Source organism: Platichthys flesus, chromosome 21 (genome assembly GCF_949316205.1).
Source record: "Platichthys flesus chromosome 21, fPlaFle2.1, whole genome shotgun sequence".
NCBI lineage: Eukaryota > Metazoa > Chordata > Actinopteri > Pleuronectiformes > Pleuronectidae > Platichthys > Platichthys flesus.
In genome coordinates this window covers 18,285,790-18,305,951 of record NC_084965.1, presented here as the reverse complement: position 1 = coordinate 18,305,951, position 20,162 = coordinate 18,285,790, and the positions used below count along the sequence as shown (strand labels likewise).

The following is a 20,162-nucleotide window of genomic DNA, read 5'->3' as shown; positions in this document are numbered from 1 at the left end:
TGTTGGAGAACAATCACAGTTTTCTTGGAGCCAGCATCTAGAAGAACTGCAGCTGTAAATACCCTCACTTCAGTCTCATTATTCAACTGTTGTCTCCATCTTTTCTGCATGTCTATCATTTTCTAATCACAGTAAGACCTGGGTCATAATTAATTTAACTTCTCTTCCATTTCAGACAGAAACTTAAATTTGTTCCACAAAAAACAGTTATATATATATAGAACATTTGGATGAGTGGTGTGTGAATACATTCTGGGCAGGTTTCATGGCTCGCAGCGACATTTGATTGACTCACACACTCGGAAGGCTGGGTGTCAGAAAATCAAGTGGAGTTATCAAAGTAATGGAACTGTGTTCAAGAAGGCAGCAGAGGAAGGAAGGGACAGAGGGGACAAACAAATGACCAATGACATAAAGCTTTGTTTGTCTGTGCTATCGCTTGTCCCTCCCAGTTGCTCTTTGACCTTCTTGCTCTAAACACAACCAGAGAAGGGGTGAAAATATATTAACTAGAGGCATATTTACCACTAATACATCTATAACCAATTATTGATTTTGTCCTGAAAAAAAAACGTATTCATCGTCATTCATTTTCCACAGCAACAACCTCAACGACCTTAATACTACTTACTATTGGTCGCGTGTAATTTTGTGATTAAAGGTCGGAGCATTTTGACCACTCTATACACACTGTACGTCAGTGACTTTGTGTGTGTGTTGGTGGGTTGGGCATGAGTTGTCAGAGGGCCTCTCCATTAAACAACATCTGTTTGAGTAAACATCCCATTTAGAACTTTATCAAAAATCCTACATATGGTGTGTTTCTGACTCATCTTCAGTTTACAGTAAACACTGTCTGTTGCTCTACTCATTGGACCAGCAGCATTATTCTTATTCTCCCCCTTGCTGGGATCATTATGATAAATATGCATGAGCAAGAGTGTACCTGTGTGTGTGTATGCAGGACCATGCAGGGCTCAGTTGGACATCAAATAATAGGCCATCATCAATCTCTGTCACACTCTCCAGGGACTATGGAGGGTGTGTTAGTGCGTGCACACACCAGAGGGAGGGGGAGGGAATGGAGGCCCGGACAACTGTGTGTGTATGTGTGTCTACTCAAGTGATGAAGTTAACGTGGCAGAGAGGAAGCACCATCAGCTTTAGGACAATGTGCGAGGGCTGTCTTTGGGCATATGGTGCTGTGGCCATGATATGTTCCTTCAGTCAGAGTCACGGTGAGAAAATCTTTATGTCTGGCAAAAATCACATGAGTGTCTCCTTCCTGTCTGCCTTCCTCCAGGACTAAATAGATTTTTCCCTCACCAAGACACACTTTTCTGTTTTATTAAAGCCAGATTGTGTGAGACATGTTTAGAGAAGTCATACATCTTTTATTCTTTGACAAACCTTTTTTGGAGGCCAGAATGCAGTATGCCTCAGAGAAACTTTAAAATAACAAGATTACATGTAATAATACTAAGTTTTAAGAGCTATTGGGTATACAGGAATAACTGCTATATTATAAGATGTTTGTTAAAAAATTCGAAACTGTTTTTTGTAAAACATTGGTTGATGTGAATAAAAATGAATGAAGCCTGTAAATGTACACTTTGTCATTACAGTGAATGGCAACAGTGTTTGTTTACAGCAGTGGGAGCGTTGCTCCAGTGGGGCGGGGTGGGGCAGGTCCCACCGCCAATCAGGGCCGCTCTTCCCCCCAACAAACGCTGGAGAGGCAGGACTTACGGTGCTGTCAGCCAATCAAAGGCTACCTTCCTGAGCACTCGGAGAAGTTAGCACTGGGCTGCCAGTCTGGTCCGTAGCCACGATGGATGCAACACCATGCCTCCTGCTCGTCCTCCTGCTCGGGACAGGGATTGAAGTAAACAGCGGTAAGTGGCTTTTAACGGACAACGTTCAATTGGCGTTTTTCTCCGAAGTTTCTCCCGCGGCTCAGGCGGGCTCCGTTAGAAAAGCTCTTTGTTCAAGAGGCATGAAGAAGCGGAGTGTGTCTAACTAAGATGGCGCAGGGTCGGCGGCCAGCCTGCCGCTGCCTGCCTGAGGAATGTTTATTGTCTGGGGGGGGAAATGGAGCAGCGGAGCTAAAAGTCACGCTGGATGTAGAGGAGAGCCCACGGCCACCGCCCGGAACCGGAGAGGGTGTTTTCCTCGGCTTTTTGCGGATTTAGCGCCAACAAAGAGCTCCGGAGTGTTGTCCGGTCGACGGAACAGCCAGTTTCACAAACACAAAGTTGGCAGCATCCCTGGCTGGATGTTTGCCGTTTTGAGTCGGACAGTGGTTGTTCATTTACCTGCTGGTTGTCCCATCCCGAGGTTTTTTTCCTCCTGAGCACACAGTTGAACAGCAGAAGTTCACGGATCCTCTGGGCGGAGTGTCCGGATCCCCGTTACTTCTCTGCGTTCGATTGTTGACACCTCACTGAACTGTCCCCGTGTCAGGTCGTCGCTCTTGAGGGTTAAGCTAGCGATTTAGCTATTAAACGCGAGTTAAGCCCTTAAGGTATATTTTGATTTTTTTTCTCGCAGTTATTTTTCTGTCTATTCCATCGGTAGGTTTGTCTCTACCCTGTATGTCCTCTTGTCTATTTAGTTTATGAACTGTTCGCTGCTAGTTTGACTTCTCGTCCATATCTACTCTCCCCCGCGGTAGTTAGCCCGTTAGCATTTAGCCGCAGCGATTCACTAAAACAGACTTCTGACATGTGCCCGTGTTTTAGCTGCAAGTTTAACAGTTTCTCTTAGCGCGGGTCGTTGTCCTCATGTGCACCACATGTTTGCAGCTTACTGTGAAGACACAAGGCGGTCGATATCTTCCATACTTATCTAAATTTAACAGCATAACGGACTCGTGTGCGACAGTCACTGTTCAGAAAATGACGATTTAATGTCTTCGACCCCTCCTGTGAGCCTTCTGATGCATTTCTAATATGCACATCATTCTTTTCGAATCCCCTCTGCACACCGCTCTGCAGGGATAGTTTGAGTTCACCTCATGTGAACGCGGCTGAAGAAGACTGCGGCTGAAGCGGTGAAGGGAACCCTGCTGCTATGTGCTACCTGACATCATTTCTGCATGCCAAGAGGTGCACGTCTCTTAAACACACTCGGGGGAATCGGCGTGCTGATTTGTGAATTGGGCTGAAGCGTTTGTCCCTGCTCATTAGGGAATGACTCTGGTCCACCAGCCAGCACCGATGCTTCCATTCATGCATTGTTGTTATTGCCGCAAAACTGGCCATCTCCTTTGTTTGCATTAGCCAGCATGCTACTGCAAAAGGTGAGGGCTATTTTCCTCATATGTGAAAATAGCTGGTAGAGTCTGTTCTTTCCTATTGACTCGCAGAGTTTCCTTTGTGTCACATTCCTTTGTGTTGACGGAGAGGGAGAGAGAGTACCAGCCTCATAATGAATGGAGGAGCATGCTTTTCGGGCAGCATGCATTAAGATCTCATCGGAGCCTCCTCGTGCCGAAACGCATGGTCGTGTTCGCATGTTCCCCCCGCCACTGCTTCAGATGCAGGCTGGTTATCAAATTGATATGCTGGCTCAGGGACACGCGAGACGAGAGAGCATTCCGCCCCTTTGTCCAGCAATAGGATTGTCATGGCTGGAGTCCACGCTCAGGACTGCGTCATTTACATCAGACAAGAATCCAATATTGTAGATGCAGATAATCAGTCTTCCAATTTTCATTTCAGCAGTAATGTGACTAACCTGAATATCCAGCGTCTACAGCATGCATACATGTATATATGTGTCTCCACAAAGGAATCAATATCAGTTTGCCAGAGAACACCTTAAATTACACCTTTTTTAATATGAGCCGCTGTGGGGTGTTAAGCACCACACCCCTGCAGCTCACATGCACTTGTCTTATGTACAACCGTGTAGTGCACACACAAAAGCATCCACACACATCCGAGTCCCGGCAGCAGTCTAAATTAGGTGGTGTCACTACTACTCACCTCATCCTACCAGCCTAATCGGCTCTGTGCTCATGCTCTGTCACTTGTTTCTCCCTCTCCTTTGCTCCAGCCCTCCAATTTCATTTGACTGCTCTGAGTCTTGTGTTTCTCCCCCTATGTGCCCCCCTTTAGGCATAGTAAGTAAACGGGCCACATTTAGCTGGAGTGGCTGGTACAATCAAGTGCTGTGTCAGCACTCTGACTCAAATGTACACGGCAGCCAAGCAAGACTCCAAATCAATCCTGTAGGTCCCAGAACACAAATGATGTGATTAGTTTAGCATGTCATCACAGTTTTTGCTCCAGGGTTACTGCTAGTAATGACGCATCTGGTGATTTAGAGAGATACAATTTACAAAACCTGTGTCCCACTTTCATACAACATATTGCAAAGCATATGCGATATACTCACAGGCAGCATGCTCAGAACTGCATTTAATAATGTGGGAACTTGTACAGCCTAAGCATAAACAAATTACGCCAAGGACGGTAAAACATATTTATTGTAAGTCCAGCGATGGAGCAAATTTCTTGGTCCTGTTGATGGCCATTCTGACTATGAAAGATGAGTCACTGTGTTTGTATGTGAGAGAGAGCATTGGGTCATCGAGTTCTGCACAGCGCTCTACAATGAAGAAATGGCACAAAACACTGTTTAATGCTATTATGAAAAGTGTCCCTAAAGCAAAATGTAGACACTATAATTTTGTTCGGTTTGAGTTGGCGTTTAAATGAGCCTATCAGTTCCGATGTAATAACCAGGGAACAAAATTATCTGTGGTAATCAGACCTTCATTTTCTGAATAGCATAATGTTGTTTTTTTGTGTGTGTTTGACTGCACACAAACATAACGCTGACCCTACCCTGGCTACAGCCGAAACTCAACTCTCAAAAAATATCCTGGAAGATAAATTACTTAAAACATGTGGGGGGGGGGAAGGCTCGAAACAAGGGACATTTTCTGACATATTAAGAAACAAGAAATATGTTGTCAGGAAAAAAGCATATACTGCCTTGATTTGGGACTATGGGTGGGCATAATAAATTGATCATTAAGAATTTCGTCTGACATAATTTTTTCGTCGATAAAACTATTGCATGTTCGCTATGGGGCAGGAGGTCAGAATATCCGAGTTGCCCTGAACGCAGCATAGCGAGGATGTTAGCAGCTAGAGGAAGCAGCCTGGAGCTAGCCTGTGCTGATTGGCTTCATGTCCGCACACGGACCATCAGTCCACGCAGAGGGGAACCCATCAGACCCGGGTCTTGGTGAGAGTTTCCGGGAGTGACAACAACCGGACTGAGAGGTCGAGAACCGTCAAATCGAGCTAGCTCTCAGCGGCTAGTTGCTGATCTCTCAGCGGGGCTTAAGAGTACAGCAACTCATATTTTCAAGTGTAACCATTGAACGGATCCCGTTTAACTGCCACGGGAGTTGTTCATCTTGTAATAAAGATCTCAATGAGGAAACACGCTTTGTTTTCCATTTTCACTGCATTTTAATATAGCCTATAAATAGTGAATTTTAATATAAAAATCAATTAATCGAAAATTAACGTTAATCCGACGATCGATTAGGACAATTTAATCTAATGCCATCCCATTTGGGACATTAAATCTTCCGTACCTTATCCTTTTTGCCGTGTAGCAGTCCTTCCTCTCTCGTCTTCATCACCCTTTCTTTAAATTTCCGTCTTGATCTCTTCACTCTGAGCCAGTTTTTAGATTTTTGTCTGTGTCCCGGTGAGCATAAATTCAGGGTCAGTTGATATGCTAACGTTACACTCCCTTGCTATTATAATCTGTTTTTTGAAGATATTTATTTATGAAAAATTCAAAAGCAACGGCTTAGTCATCTGAATACGCAGGTTAGGATGAACTTGCAGTGAAAATATGAGGATTGACGTTTTTTAACGTAAATCTTATTCCGCTACATTAAATGGAAAAAAGCATTACATCTTGTTGAAAGTTATATTGGATGGATGGCATTTTTGTTAGATAGCTAGTTGGTTTATATCAAAACAATCTGGCAGCATAATGGACTACCTCTTTTGAAAGTAGTGCGAGTACACAGACGGTATGGTCAGATGATGTCCTGGGATGAAACACTTTGAACTACAAGCAGCCCATAAGTTCCTGAGTTACCACTACCTGTGTCATGTTTCGGCAGATTCAGCTGTTACAGTTTCTTTGACATAATTACGGAACCATAGTGTTATGTAAAGATTTTACAATTGTGACAATGTTTCCCCTACCATTACATGTTTTTTTAATATAGCGCTTGATCTCAACATAGGTCATTTAAGGTTACCTTTCCTATAAAACAGGTCTATAGCTTGCTCTTATTAAACCATCTAAATGGCCTTATGTTATTTATCTTATTTACACGACGGCATGGCTCTACATGGACACGCGTTTATATTTCTCCTCTGCTCTCTGTATCGCGTATGGCGTAGTTCCGTCCCGATGGGCTAACCCAGACACGTGCACGCTCACACACACACTGACAGGTGAGCACACTCCCACCAGCGGACAGAGAGTATCCATCGGAAGACATGTCGCATCACCACCTGAAAAGCAGATACAAATATCCGCCCCCCCCAAAAAACTGTAAACCTAGGGGAAACACTGGTGACAGGTTCATTCACTCAACCCACTTGAACACACAAACAATGACGCTAGTGATTGTATAAACAAATCTGTATTCTTTGTTGTGCCAGAGGTATTGGAATTAAAATATGTCCCTATGTAAAGCTTGAACAAACCAAGTCCTCAGAACCTTAGGGAAAGATAACGTTGTGCACACACACTGACTCTGCTGCCCTCTCTCACACTAACTCTTTCGAAGACTCATCTGACGTCTCTGACTCTGTACAATTAGTTTGAAATGATGCCCAAATATCAACGCTGTTTAGCTCGATTCGGTTGTTAGTGAACAGCTCCTCTCTGTGATAGAGACAAAGGTTTTATCAGTTCAATGCTGACTGAGACGGTAAAAATGGCAAAACCCGACTTTAAACACTCCAAACATGTATGAAAGATCCCAAATTAACACTGTGCGCAGACTTGGTGGAGCTGTGCATGGCTCTCTGGGTGTCTGCCCTGGACTTGGTGGCGCTATGGCCAGGCTGTCCTCAGAATACTTAAGCATTTGTTTCTTTATCGAAATTCTTATTGTCGTTGCAAAATTCAACAACGTTATTGCATATGGCATGTTTTCCTAGTATCGTGCATCCCTATTCCAGACCTCAATGACTTAAACTGTGAAAACACTTTTTAGCTTACCCAGCAAAAAAAATCCACGATCTTTAATAAGGAGCCCTTCTAAAGGGAGACTTGAGAGAGTAATGCATTTGGCTGTATAATTTCTATTTCATTTCGGTCCGTTTAGAAAAACAACAATAGTCATTACATATTTCATAATAACGATAGTTGGAGCTCTGCTTCCAGCTGTCCGTAGGGTTCGCTAGATATTTTTGCGTTTTTCATCTTGTTTTAATATTCCCTGTAGACTGGAGAGTATTTTCGACTAACTTTAATCTTCACCACATTCTAAGCCCCCCTCTCTAGCTGCTGAGGCCTTTTTGTCAGATGTGTGTGTGTTTCAATGAAGCGCCTGTGGAGCGTTGTTTTTCTCGGTGCTGTGTGCTTTGCTGTCAGTACTAGCAATGGAGGAATGCCAGGCATGTGGGTGACCCTGGACGCCCCTTGTCCTGGACCAAGGATCCACGACTAATTTGAGAGGTTGTAGCCGTGCCAGTGCCCATTGGATTCATAAGCACCAATGCCCCCCGCGCGATCGCTCCCCTCATGTGGAGGTTAGGGAATCACAAGCTATACTCCCGATTCATAGTTTGTGTGAGGAGCGAGTTAGGCCCCAGTTATACTCTGGTACATGGATGGCTGTGGACACCAGAGTCATGTTTGTATTGTCTCTGTTTGGAGTACACATTCTACACATGTGCCTTAGATCAGCTCCATATTAAAACAAAATGTCAACGTCCATGCAAAAAAACCTGCTATGACTGCTGTTGTCTGTGTTTTTATTAAATATGAAAATTGTAGTGAAGTTGTCACAGCAACTTGTAACTCGCCTTGGAGCAGGTTAACTGAAATTTAGACTAATCGTTGACCAAATTAATTGCAAACTTGTTATTCAGTGTTCGTACGGTCATGGAAAACCTGGAAAAGTCATGAAATTTTAAAATATTCATATTTTCATGTCGTTCATTTTAGGAATTGGCATAATTAATCGACGATCGATTAATTGATCATTACGAATTTCGTCTGACATTATTTTTCCATCAATGGAAACTATTGCATGTTTCGCTATGTGGCAGGAGGTCGGAATATCAGAGTTGCCCTGAACGCAGCAAAGTGAAGATGATAGCAGCTGGAGGAAGCAGCGCCGAGCTAGCTCCGTTGCTCGGCTTCATGTCCGCACACGGACCCTCAGTCCACGCGGAGGGGAACCCGGACTGACCCGGGTCTGGGTGCGTTTTTTTTTTTTTTTTTTCCTTCACTTTTTTGAGTATACAGAGAGATTTCACAAAATTTTGGGTCACGGAAATTATTGAAAAGTCATGGAAAAGTCATTGAAATCCATTGGTCGTTAATTCAATTAGTTGTTGCAGCCCTAATCTAAGTGCATCGATGGACTTTTAGAAAGACTATAAGAAACTAAAACTGAACAATAATTGCGGTACTGTTCTCCCTCGAGTTGCAGATTCAGAGCTTGTGGTATATCACAAATGAGAGGGGCGCCAGGCTCGACAGCAGCCAATCAGACAGTTAGCCAGTTCAATCTGAGCTTTGAGTCAGCTGCTTTAAACAGCACCCTCTCTGGCCTCCAATAACTTCCGCTGGTGTGTCCCACTCTGCCTCTTCCACTATCCCAGCCTCCCAGTGTGTGTATGTCCACATGTCTATTTTGGAAGTGACGTAGTCATTTATCTGTGGCTTTATTTGTTGTTGGACTGCCCAGCATAGCCAATATTGTGTACAAGGAAGTGTGAATACTGGCTCGTTAAGTTAAGGTAAAAGGTTAATAATAGTTGAGGTTTTTTGGGGTTAATATAAATAATATTTAATGAACCAAAATGACTTCCATTTTATATGAATTAACCACATTTCTCACATTGGGTTTTCACTGGAATCACTTGGACCTTTTGAACCTGAAACCTGAAAAGTCTGTGGCTGTGTTTTGGTTGGTGTTGTGAAACCAACTGAAAACAGGAAAAGGAAGTTGGCAGGGAGGAAGAAGCCTTCAAATTTTCTTATAACAACTGCTTTTCGACACAAATTGAGTTATTATACTTTTAGTTTTGCAAGCCTATAACAATTTATCGCTACCCATGTAGACCAAACAGGTATAAGTAGAAACCATCTCTTTTTGGTGCTTTAGAATCCTCTCTTCAACGAGAGTTGGCTGGCATTGAAACAGGTCCTTGCTGCATCAACAAGAGACGGCCTTGCTATGCAGCTTGTTTGGCTTGCAGGATATTTACTTGAGAAATGCTGTTTAGTGAAGACGTCTATGTTAGGAAGCAGTGAGAAGGACAGATGATAATGATGGTGACTATTTTATTGGACTCCTTGGTTAGGGGCTTCAACTTCAGATGTGTTTGTTATAATAGATCTTGTGTGTGTGTTAGGGGGGCTTTGACTGGGTTTGAGCAGCTGCCAAGGCACTGGCTGTCTAACCTTTAGATCGAGGTCCTGCATATTTATAATACTAGCAGCGTAGACAGATGTACCCACCCAGCCCCCTCACCATTCTCAATATGTTTAGCTATACATCCGTCCTCTTTGTTGTGTAGGAACAGAAAGCTTCCTCAGCATTACGTGTTCTTCAGTTAAGAAACAGGCAGGTTGCATCACAGGAGACATACTGTTGGGTTGTTATCAGGGTTGTCGTAGTATTTGTCTTGTGGTTGTGATAGCTGTGAGCGAAGGGTGCTAAGGCCCAAATTCTCTGCAAATGCAACATGAGATAAACAGGTTTGACCAACTGAGCTTAAAGTAATGTCTTCATGGTCAGTGTAGAGATTTTCTCATCATTGGCACCCTATCATAATCAGGGTGTCAAAGAACACTACACTTAGGTTTTGGGACACACCAATATAAAGCTCTACAGATGAGTGGTACTGCTATTCTCTCCTGTCTTCCTGAAATTCTCAAGTGAATGAGGATTGACTGCGTAACATGCCATTTTACTTCCCTGTTAGGGTTTTTTTCCTGGCCACCTCTGTAATCTCTAAGCTATTTGTGCAAAACTGATAATCGATCCCCTGTTTCTTCAGTGTCAAGGACGGTGTGTTTCAGCCACTGTTTGGTCTCTAGTATGTTGCTGAGCTTTAGCTCCTGTCCCAACCTGCAAGGTCAAACCATTCAGCAGGGAAGATAGCAGCCTTTCTGGTGTGCTCTGTGTTTTTGTGAGGGGGGAGGATCATCTGAGTCGGGGCAGTGGGCCCTCTTGCTCAACACACACATTCAGAGGGCACATCTGGTGTGGACAAAGGACTGGCCATAATGAAGCTGGCCCTCTGGCTGGGGGTAGGGTGGTTGGGGCCGTGACCTATGGAAATGACTCTCCAAGCTGAAAGGCCCCACTGAAAAAGGGGAACCGACACAGAATGATCTAAGGAAGAGAGTGGGGGCAGGGCAACATGTGTGACAGCATCTTTGCGATAGATTCATTTAACGATTACTTGAATAATAAAATAATATATTTGTCAAAAATCGAAATTGAAAAACTTGTCATTTTTATTTATTTAACAATCTTCTCTTAGTTACAAATAAATCTGCCAAAAACTAAGTATACTGCAAGGTATTTTTCCACAATAAAAAATAGCCCAGTCTGAACTGCTAATCTGCTTTTTAAGGACCTATATCCCTCCAAATATTAATTTCTGAAAGAGCTTGGTCCATTAAAATAAACTAAATATATCATCTGCATTAAGCCGTCCAACAGAAAAATAAATGAAAACCAAAGTAAATTTCAAGTAACTTTCTGGAGGAATATTAACACTGTGTAAATTCAAGTTCAAAAGTAAAAAAAAAAAAAAAAAAAAAAAATCTTGAACTATCCTACTTGTTGTATCAATATCAGCATGAGGTTAAAATCTGATTATACATATTAAATAAACATTCTGAAGATGAATAAAGTATAATTCAATATTATTTCCACACTGTTTATTATACATTTTCAGAAAGATCTGAAGTGTACTCTGGTTTTGGGTTTGCCCATATCTTCTCTTCCTTCATATATAACTACATTTCACATAAACAATCTTAACTAATATTAACAACTGAACAGCTTTAACTTTCCTCTTTGTTCCAACCTTCTCTGGTTTAGTGAAGTAAACTCTACCGTAAAGACTGAAAAATCTGCGCTGGTTAAACTAAGACTACTGTAAGTGCTAGAAAAAGTGTGCAGGTTTAAATAGAAACGCTCTGTTACGATCTAATAACAGCATGTGTGTCATGTGTTTTTTTTCCCTGCTGCAACTTGCTCCTCAGATGACTAGGTGCCTTGACTGTGCGCAGCCACCTTCCTTATGACATGTTGGCGCAAGTTCATTGATTCAATGCATTTACGTAATCGATGACATGGATTACGTTGATGAGTTGCCCAAGCCCTACAGGTGGGGGACTGATACTTATCATCTCCTTATAATTGGCATTAGAACACAAAACATTATCAATCAAATGGTCTGGTCTCAGGCAGAACTCTGCAAACACCTGTCATCGGATTGGACAACGCAAACAATTTACAATCCCTGATAACTGACTAATAACTGTTTGCTACAAATATATTGAATGAGAATAGTACAGTAATGTCACTCAGACAGTCACTGACATTTGTATCAACAGGCAGCCTTGCAGAAAAATAGCTAAATTTCTTGGCACATTACTGCCGCTTGTGTAGATCAGTGGAATACAGTGAAACCTTTAGAGAGAATGTGTAATGTGTCACTCTCGTTCTTTTCTGTGTTGATTGTCCTGCTTTTCTGCTTGCAAAAGATCTTACAAAAGATGGATGCACTTATCAAAATATTAAGGACTAGTGGTCAAGAACTCCATAAGCCTCTTTTTTAAAACCTTGGTCCTTGACTGCAGCGAACAAAACGATTTAATATAACAGACAGTATGAGACTGAGCTCGTTAGAGAATCTAGCAATATATGTTGTATAAACCTGATTAAATGATTATGTTGACAATAACCTTCCCTTTCATTCAAGATAATTAACCCCTCTGATTTTTATCTGTGTTTGGTTTAAAGTTTCTGGGAAGTTCTGTCGCTTACCTGCCTGTGTTTTATGAAAGTCAGTTTGTGGTATTTGCCCAAATTGGCAAACACATACTTGACAGGAGCTTCATCTACAGGGGAGATGTGCTCTCAAAGAGTTGTCAAGTTCAGAGGCATCCTGTTTGTGGATGAAGTGAGGCTGTGATGTCAGCTGGGTGCAGGCTTATCGGAGACTAATGTTTAATTCAGGACGGGTGTTTGAAATGTCTAACGGCATCTCTTTTTAGAGCCTAGGGATAGCAAAAGTGTTGAACATTTTGAATCAGACTTGGAAACTTTCATGTTTGTGGAGCCTGAAAGCAAGTCTTTGTTCCAAGCTGGCACAGACATCTCACCTCGCTCCAGGGAGATGTGTTTTTCCGAGTGCTTAAAAATGTACAGCTTTTGCTTCATTATAACTTGACCTCTCTCATCCAGGCATCAACGTTTCTTGTGATGTCTCTACCGGTCAATGCACCCCTAACTTTGTGTGTGTACATAATGAACAGGCTCTTTTTGCTGCATTGATTTGCTCTACAGTAAACCACTGATGTTTTATCATTAATGTCATCAATGGAGCTGATGTGTCACCTATTTTGCAACCCTTCTTTTACCCCCTGGTCTGCTGCAGCGTAATCTTACAGGGGGTGCACTCACTTAGTCCACAAACAGTGTTGCCTGTGCAGGGCTTCAGAATAATTACTGTCCTGTCGCCTTGGGGACAATATAAATTCTGTGTTGAGATGCATTCTTCCCATGTTTGCAAACAATTTAGAATTTATTTTAACTACCACTTAGGAAATGGCAAACTGAACAAAGTGCTGGCTTCCTGACTACCATGTAGTGAATCTTCTCCTGCTGTTACTATAGTTACTATCAGCAGTCAGCACAGAACTTGAAATATTCTGGTGCAGAAATCTGCGGTCGCTTCACACTATCTGGATAAAGAAAATAGAGTGACCACCAGGAGGGCAATCCAAGTACGTCTACAGACCTGGGGCCTCATTTATAACCATTGCGTACACAAATGCAAACATTTGGGATCTATAAAAACAAACTTGACGGGAGAATGTGCGCACATGTACGCTTTTTCGGACCCATGCGTACAGGCATTTTGGAGACGGGAAAATGACCATGCAGACGCATAGTGGTGAACTGAAGCCACATTATTGATCCAAAACATTCAGAACATGACTGTGCCATCAAGCGCACCATGTGCACTGGAGGTGTTAGGAGTGTGTGAGAGTGTCCCTCTTCATACACACACTGATAATCACATGGGGTATTCACCATCTAGTCCTATATTTTAAAATTGTTATAAATCGATGTTGTCGGCTCATGACTCCGGATCGTTCTGGTCACTTAACCCTGATGTCCTGCCTCTGTTTGAAGCAGATTTAAACATGTGTTGTTTAAACTCTAGAGCGATCAAACAAACACAAAGTTCAGTCCTGTACGTGTCCCAATAACTTGTGATCAGTACTGGTGTTTAGTGTTAAAGTGTAAAGAGATTGCAGGTCAGAGGAGTGAGGAGGAAGCTCCAACAGAAACTCTGACACAGGACGACCGGACAATTAATGAACGTAGTGGAAAACACGATGATGTTCAGTCTCTGCATCGATGCAGGGTCGTCCTCTCAACAGGAGTCCGAACATTATCACGTGCTCCTCCTCCTGTGCTCTGGAAATTATCCATCATTAATGAAAATTACTTTACATTCTTTAAGCAGCAGAACAAAGCTGTGGCCCACTGCTGCTTCACTGCAGACTGCTTAATTTTTCAATCAGCGGATTAATGACCCAAAGCATGGCAAACTAACAATAGGGATTAGTAAGAACGTCAAACACTTCAGTAGCAAAAACAGGACGGCAGTTTTATTTTATGCCTGAAGATAAGCCCCTAATATCCTCAGTTCTATTGGATTCGGCTGCTTCCTGGCTGCCACACTGTTTACCAAAATAACCGATAAAAAAAAACAAATATTTGCGACTTTTGGATGTTGCAGTTGAAATAGTTTCCCCCAAAATATTGGAAAATAAATGTTACACCACAATGCTGTGTACATAATCAATGTTCATCAAATGAAATATAGATTTAACAGCTATAGTTTTACAAAGGAAGTGCATACAAACATGTGTCATCTACTTAAAAAATTGCTTCTATTCCCTGTCTAAAGCTTAAATTCTCCTTACACCACCTGAAATGCAGTATTCACACCCTCAAAACACATTACGTGCTGAGAAACTCACTGTTTCAATGGTGTAATTTAACAGTTCTAACTACAAAAGTTTCAGTAGATATGTCATTAATCTTAGAACATCTTTTTGATTGGCTGCTTTTTCACACGGAGCACATAGACTGAGAATTTAATTAAATATGGCTTTTCCATGAAGGCTTTTAAGGTCTTTAGCGCCTGCCTCGTTGCCTCTAAATGCAATTTGAACATTGAATGACAAGCACCAAGGCAAGTAAACAAGCATAAGCACATTGGGTACATCCTCGGCTTGTGTCATGTATTTCTCTTTACATGGTGACCTTGCAAAGAAAACTAGCAGCCTGCATTTTAAAATGGCCTTACCATTGCTTCCATATGAATGGGAAGGTTATTGTCAACATAATCATCTATTCAGGTTTATACAACATATATTGATAGATTTTCTAACAAGCTCAGTCCATATTGCCTGTAATATCAAACAGTTTCAAGGACCAAGGTTTTAAAAAAAGAGTTCCCCGTTAACTTTCCGGGAAGAAGGTGCTGACGATGATAAATTGCCAATTTGACATACGTTTGCAGGTGTGAACGCATTCAGATCGAATATAGATTTGATCATGCCTCATTTCTCTATTTTACTCGCTCGTGCCGACACATGCACACACGGACACATACGTAACATTGGACACACATGTGTACTCAGACTGGGTAAAACCTCCTGTACTGACGTGTTGTTTGTTTTTCTAGAGCAGGGAGGAGAGATCTGATCTGAGATGTGATCATGAGACGCATGTGGGGCTACATTTTATTGCCAGGTGTGTCTGCCTGCCTGCAATCATAGTTGTCCACTTATGATCAGATCACAGAAAACACATGTTAATACGATGCATGTTCAAGGGCCACGGGGTCCTTGGCTGGCCCCGCCCACACTTACACAGAGAGAAACCTACAGTTAACCAGAGATGAGATTGGAGAGCCTATTAACGTGATTGAGGCAAATCGTTGAACCTGTTTGGGAAAAGTGGCCATAAAATGTGGGATCACAGGGTTTCTGCAACAGCCAGATGCTGGTTGATTTGAGAACACTTGACCCCAGCATCAGGTTTGTTTGATTAGTGTGAGCATTTCATACCTTACCTTGGTTCAGATCAACAAAGTGTGCCCTGGTCCCCTCAGGCACTGCGTTACAAAGCAATTGTAACCACTCTGAAAATGCCAACAGACAAAAAGATAACAGTTATCAGCTTATTCAGTGAGGATGAGTGCTGGCTTCCTGCAAGGACTATTAAAAGCTGCTTTGTTGGCACGTTGATTTCTCTTGTTGCTACTAATGGTCAGTCAGATAATGAAAGAAAGGTCAAATGTTTGTGTATGAAAGAGAAATCATGGCATGAGCTCTACAATGAAGCAAGGGTACAAAACACTGTTAGAGATCTCATGTGTTGTCTCATGTCAAAATTTAGGGTAATTATGAATCTATGGTGAGACAAATCACACTATGGCACACTGCCATAGTCTTGGTAATTAAGGGGAAACACTGGTTAATTTTACAGTTTGCAGACTTTCTTTGGCTTCAAGCTGAATCCCACAGAGCAAAGCTTTGATACTGCACAGCTGTCTGAGCTGCATTCAGCCATGGTGCACTAATGTCACAGCAAGTAAATCCCATCAGCTGTGGCAGACGAAATACCTGCTGTGACATCACTAGTAGGGGTGTGACAACACACAACTCGATGTGAAGAAGCACTGACGTAAGCTTTTATATGCATCTCATATTTCCCACAGCAAATTCTGAAGAGTAGGGCTGCGACTCGATTAAAAAAACACGAGTAAAATTTTGGCCCTGTCCAACTATTTATTTGAAATTAACTTAGTCCTTTAATACAACGCTGTTTCTATATGTATAACACACATCTGCAATTTAAATATGACTATTATTCCAGTTTCAGATGTCTACGTTTTAATTCTAACTCGTCATGGTCAAGATGTAATAAATTCATCTAAATCGTTCGTAAATAGGTTGTCAATAACCCAACACAAGTTATTTTAGATGGCACTGAGTGGTATAGATAGGACAGAAAATACCTGCTGTGAGCTCTGTTCACACACCTAGTGGACATTAGCACACTGACTTCAGGGATGAGCTGTCTTCAGTTACATTCATTTCAGCATTATGTACATTGAGACACCTTTGTATACAAGACTGCCACTACTCAAGTCGGCAATAAGTGTGTGCCCAACCATATGACATTTTTTGTAACAGGTGTGTTTGTCTCATTTGGTACCTGAACATCTGCACCAGCAAGAAGCGTTACTCTTCTAATGGAAAAAAAGAGAATTGACTAAATCAACAATTGCACTAATCAGGAAAACATAATGCTTCATTACAGAGAAATTTGTAAACAATTATTTCTAAGACATTAAGATTTATACAAGATTAAATGAAGCAGTTATTAAGCGTACATTGCAATTATATTTTATATATCTAATTCAAGAGCATGTTTACTAGAGAACATTTTCACACAAATGCAGTTTTAACAGACACACGAATACAATTTTGCAGAACTTACCAATGCCGTTATATCCCCACAGTTCCTTAGTGTCACCAGTGTAAAGAAAACACATTGTGCCATCTGTCTACTACTCTACAACACTTAGCCAAAGCTTAATTCATCCCAGTGATTTGCATGAACTTTGGAGGTGCTGAAACAGCCTCCAGAATAATGTATTTTCCCTTTCACTGTATGCAAACAATGTTTCAATCACACACCAGGCTCGCATGCAAACCCATCCAACGCCAGGCAGATTACACAGCATTTATTTCATGCTTGTATCCCGACATTTTGACTTTTTCTGATTCCTTTATTTTCTCTGTTCTTCACACTCATCTCAGTGTTCCCCCCTCTATTGTTGTAAGACTAAAAGGGTGGGAGGGAAAGGGTCAGAAGAGGGGAGGGGATTATGTGAAAAGAAAAGGGGGATGAGGGAGGGCGAATTTGACAGGGGTGTAATTACGGTGAGCGCACTATAGGCAAGGAAGAGAGAGGAGGGGTGGATGCAGAGATGCATGTTCAGCCTCTAACTGCTGACAGGCAGCGTTGTAATTTATTGTTCCTTTGTTGCCTGGCTATTACACAGCCAACAATACACAATATGTTACGTAGACATTTCATGGATCAGTGTGAAGGGAATGACAGGACATGCTGAACCTCCAGATGGCACTTTTGCATTTACTTCAATGTCGAGTCCAAAACGAGACCACAAAGAAAATGTGGGCCACAAACAAAACCTGACAATCCAAACACAAGGTCTGGTATTGGGGATTAGTCCAGAAACATTTATTTTGTAAAATCAATTTTTATACAAATGTTGAGAATCAATTAATAGTTAATTACTTGAAAGGATACAATTATCTAAACATTCTCTGGTTGTAGTATGAAGCAGGATTTTCTCCTTTTATACCATAACAAATTCTGTTTGTGTGTTTGTTAAATATGTGTTTCTTTTGAAAAATAATTAATAGTTTTTCTATAAAACCATGACACAGAGTTTTTGTTTTCACATTAGCACAAAGATTAGTTGTAACTGGTCCAACATGAACTTGGACCCTTTGCTGGAACTTAGTGGTTCCACATCATGGATGAAGATCCAAATTAAGTTAGAAGAAAATCCCTTTCCTCCTGAAACGACATCAATTTTTGGATGAGGTTGATTTTGTTCCTGAATAGAGGGCAGATGCAGCCAATTATCGACCGAAATAATCCTGAAGTGTATGGTCTTGCGTTTGTGTGTTTGGCCAAATTGTCTGGTGTGTGCGTTTTGACGATTATGATATGTCGATCATATGTCTGTAGTCTCAGTCCCCGTACCACACCTTAATTACACTTGTAGTCTCTCAATTTAGTCAAGGATATCTGTTGTAATGCTTCAAAGGTTAAATTTATAGACTGAAGTTTAAAAGATAAATTATTTTATCAGGGCAGTGTTTCCCGCAGGATTTTTTTCAGCAGCGGTGGTGTGGTCCCCGAGCCCTCTATGGGGTTCCGGGGGCATGAACATTTTTTGTACCCTTTACATTGGAATGCATGAATCTGGTGCACTTTGAGAGGAGAATATGCACTTAAATCCTATTCAAACAGTCCTGTGTATTACTGTAGATGGGATTATTGGTGTTGTAACTTTGCCTTTTGTGTCTTCATTTACAGATTTTTATATTTTTGTATAGTAATATTTAAACAAAAAATGCCACAACGCAAATATAATCAGGTCCAAGAACTGGCTAAACAGCTGCCCTTCCTTATCAGTGTATCTGATAAAGACAGATGACAAAATCAATTCAAACGTGTCACCTTTTACATATATTTAATTAAATAATTTGTACTTTTATCGAACAAACTTGCCTAACATGCAGATCAAGTTGACGATTTATGGCGACATCTGTGGTTTCATCCACCTCCAATCCGATGGCCACAGATGCTCGGATCTCCTCCAGAATAGGCTCTTCCACCACAGTGTTGATTATTTCTAGCATCTCATCAATGATTATGGCTTGTATAATTTGCATATTTCCCAATCTTAAGAAGATACAAATGAAACATATGGTTAATGTTGAATGAAAAGAAAAAATATATACTAAAAGTATGGCATTTACCTTTAGCTTTTTGAAGTAATCACACCCCAGTAGCTCTGCGAGTAATTTGTGTGGTGTGCCTGCTCCCTCTTTGTGAGGTGATAGAGGCACTTAAAACCTCCAATCACAGCCTCATGCTCCATCACCATCATCGGTTCGAGGGCAACCAAAACTGAGCTTGATCCTATGGAAACAAAACATAAAAATAAAAAAAAATAGATAAAAATACAGCTTATATGCAAGTATGCTGGTTACCTGTTTTGGTCTATTTACAGACCATATATTCAAAATGTTACCTTGCATCAATGCAGAGTGAGATTTCTCACTGTCCTGGTGATGTTGGGTTGAACGGTGTTTGTCCAGGTAGTCAACACGATAAAGTTCACACCCATTTTCAATAAATGGTCTCTTGGCCACACCTCTTTTGGGTGCTTTCTTGTGTTGACGACACAAGCGACAAAACATTCCTGCAAGTAACAAGACTTTAAATATTTCATTTTTTTCCAAAATGAATATGGTTGCTCACTAAGGTAATTTATAATGTTAAATACTCACCATGACCATGGATGTAGTACAACCAAGGCTTGAACCTGGGGATATCAACCCAGTTAGGGTCCCACCCAGACAGCCTGTGGCGGGTTTTAGATTGTGCTGCGGATGCCCCTTGCTCCTCTCGTTCTTCTCCTTGCTCCTCTCCCTGCTACTCTCCTTGCTTCTCTCCTTGTTCTTCTCCTTGCTCCTCTCCCTGCTCCTCTCCTTGTCCCTCTCCTTGTTCAGGATCTACCGCACCCTCTCTCTCTTGTTCTCCTTGCTTCTCTCTCACTTCTCTTTCCTCCCTTACTTGGTCTACCTGTATTTTATAAACTTGAGCACTTAAACAACAAGTATATGCTAGAACATCTTATTTGATTCCTTCAAATTACCCTATATACTGTACATGTATTTGTAATGTTCAAATAATATCACCTTGCATTATGCATTCAAATCCAAAATACAATTCTCATTAGCTTGAAAGTTTGCTTCCCTGATTTGCTTTACTA

General features: G+C 41.5%; 1 protein-coding gene across 2 annotated transcripts in view; it reads left to right on the top strand.

Moving 5' to 3' along the window:
* The first annotated feature begins 1,815 nt into the window (after positions 1-1,815).
* Positions 1,816-20,162, top strand: part of tgfbr1b (transforming growth factor, beta receptor 1 b) — a 126,794-nt gene continuing 108,447 nt past the window's right edge. For both annotated transcript variants that reach the window (XR_009911979.1, XM_062379527.1), the window contains exon 1: positions 1,816-1,895. Coding sequence is in view for 1 of the 2 variants with exons in the window: in XM_062379527.1 (XP_062235511.1) it covers positions 1,832-1,895 (64 nt within the window). In the remaining variant the exon portion in view is untranslated. The remainder of the gene's footprint in view (positions 1,896-20,162) is intronic.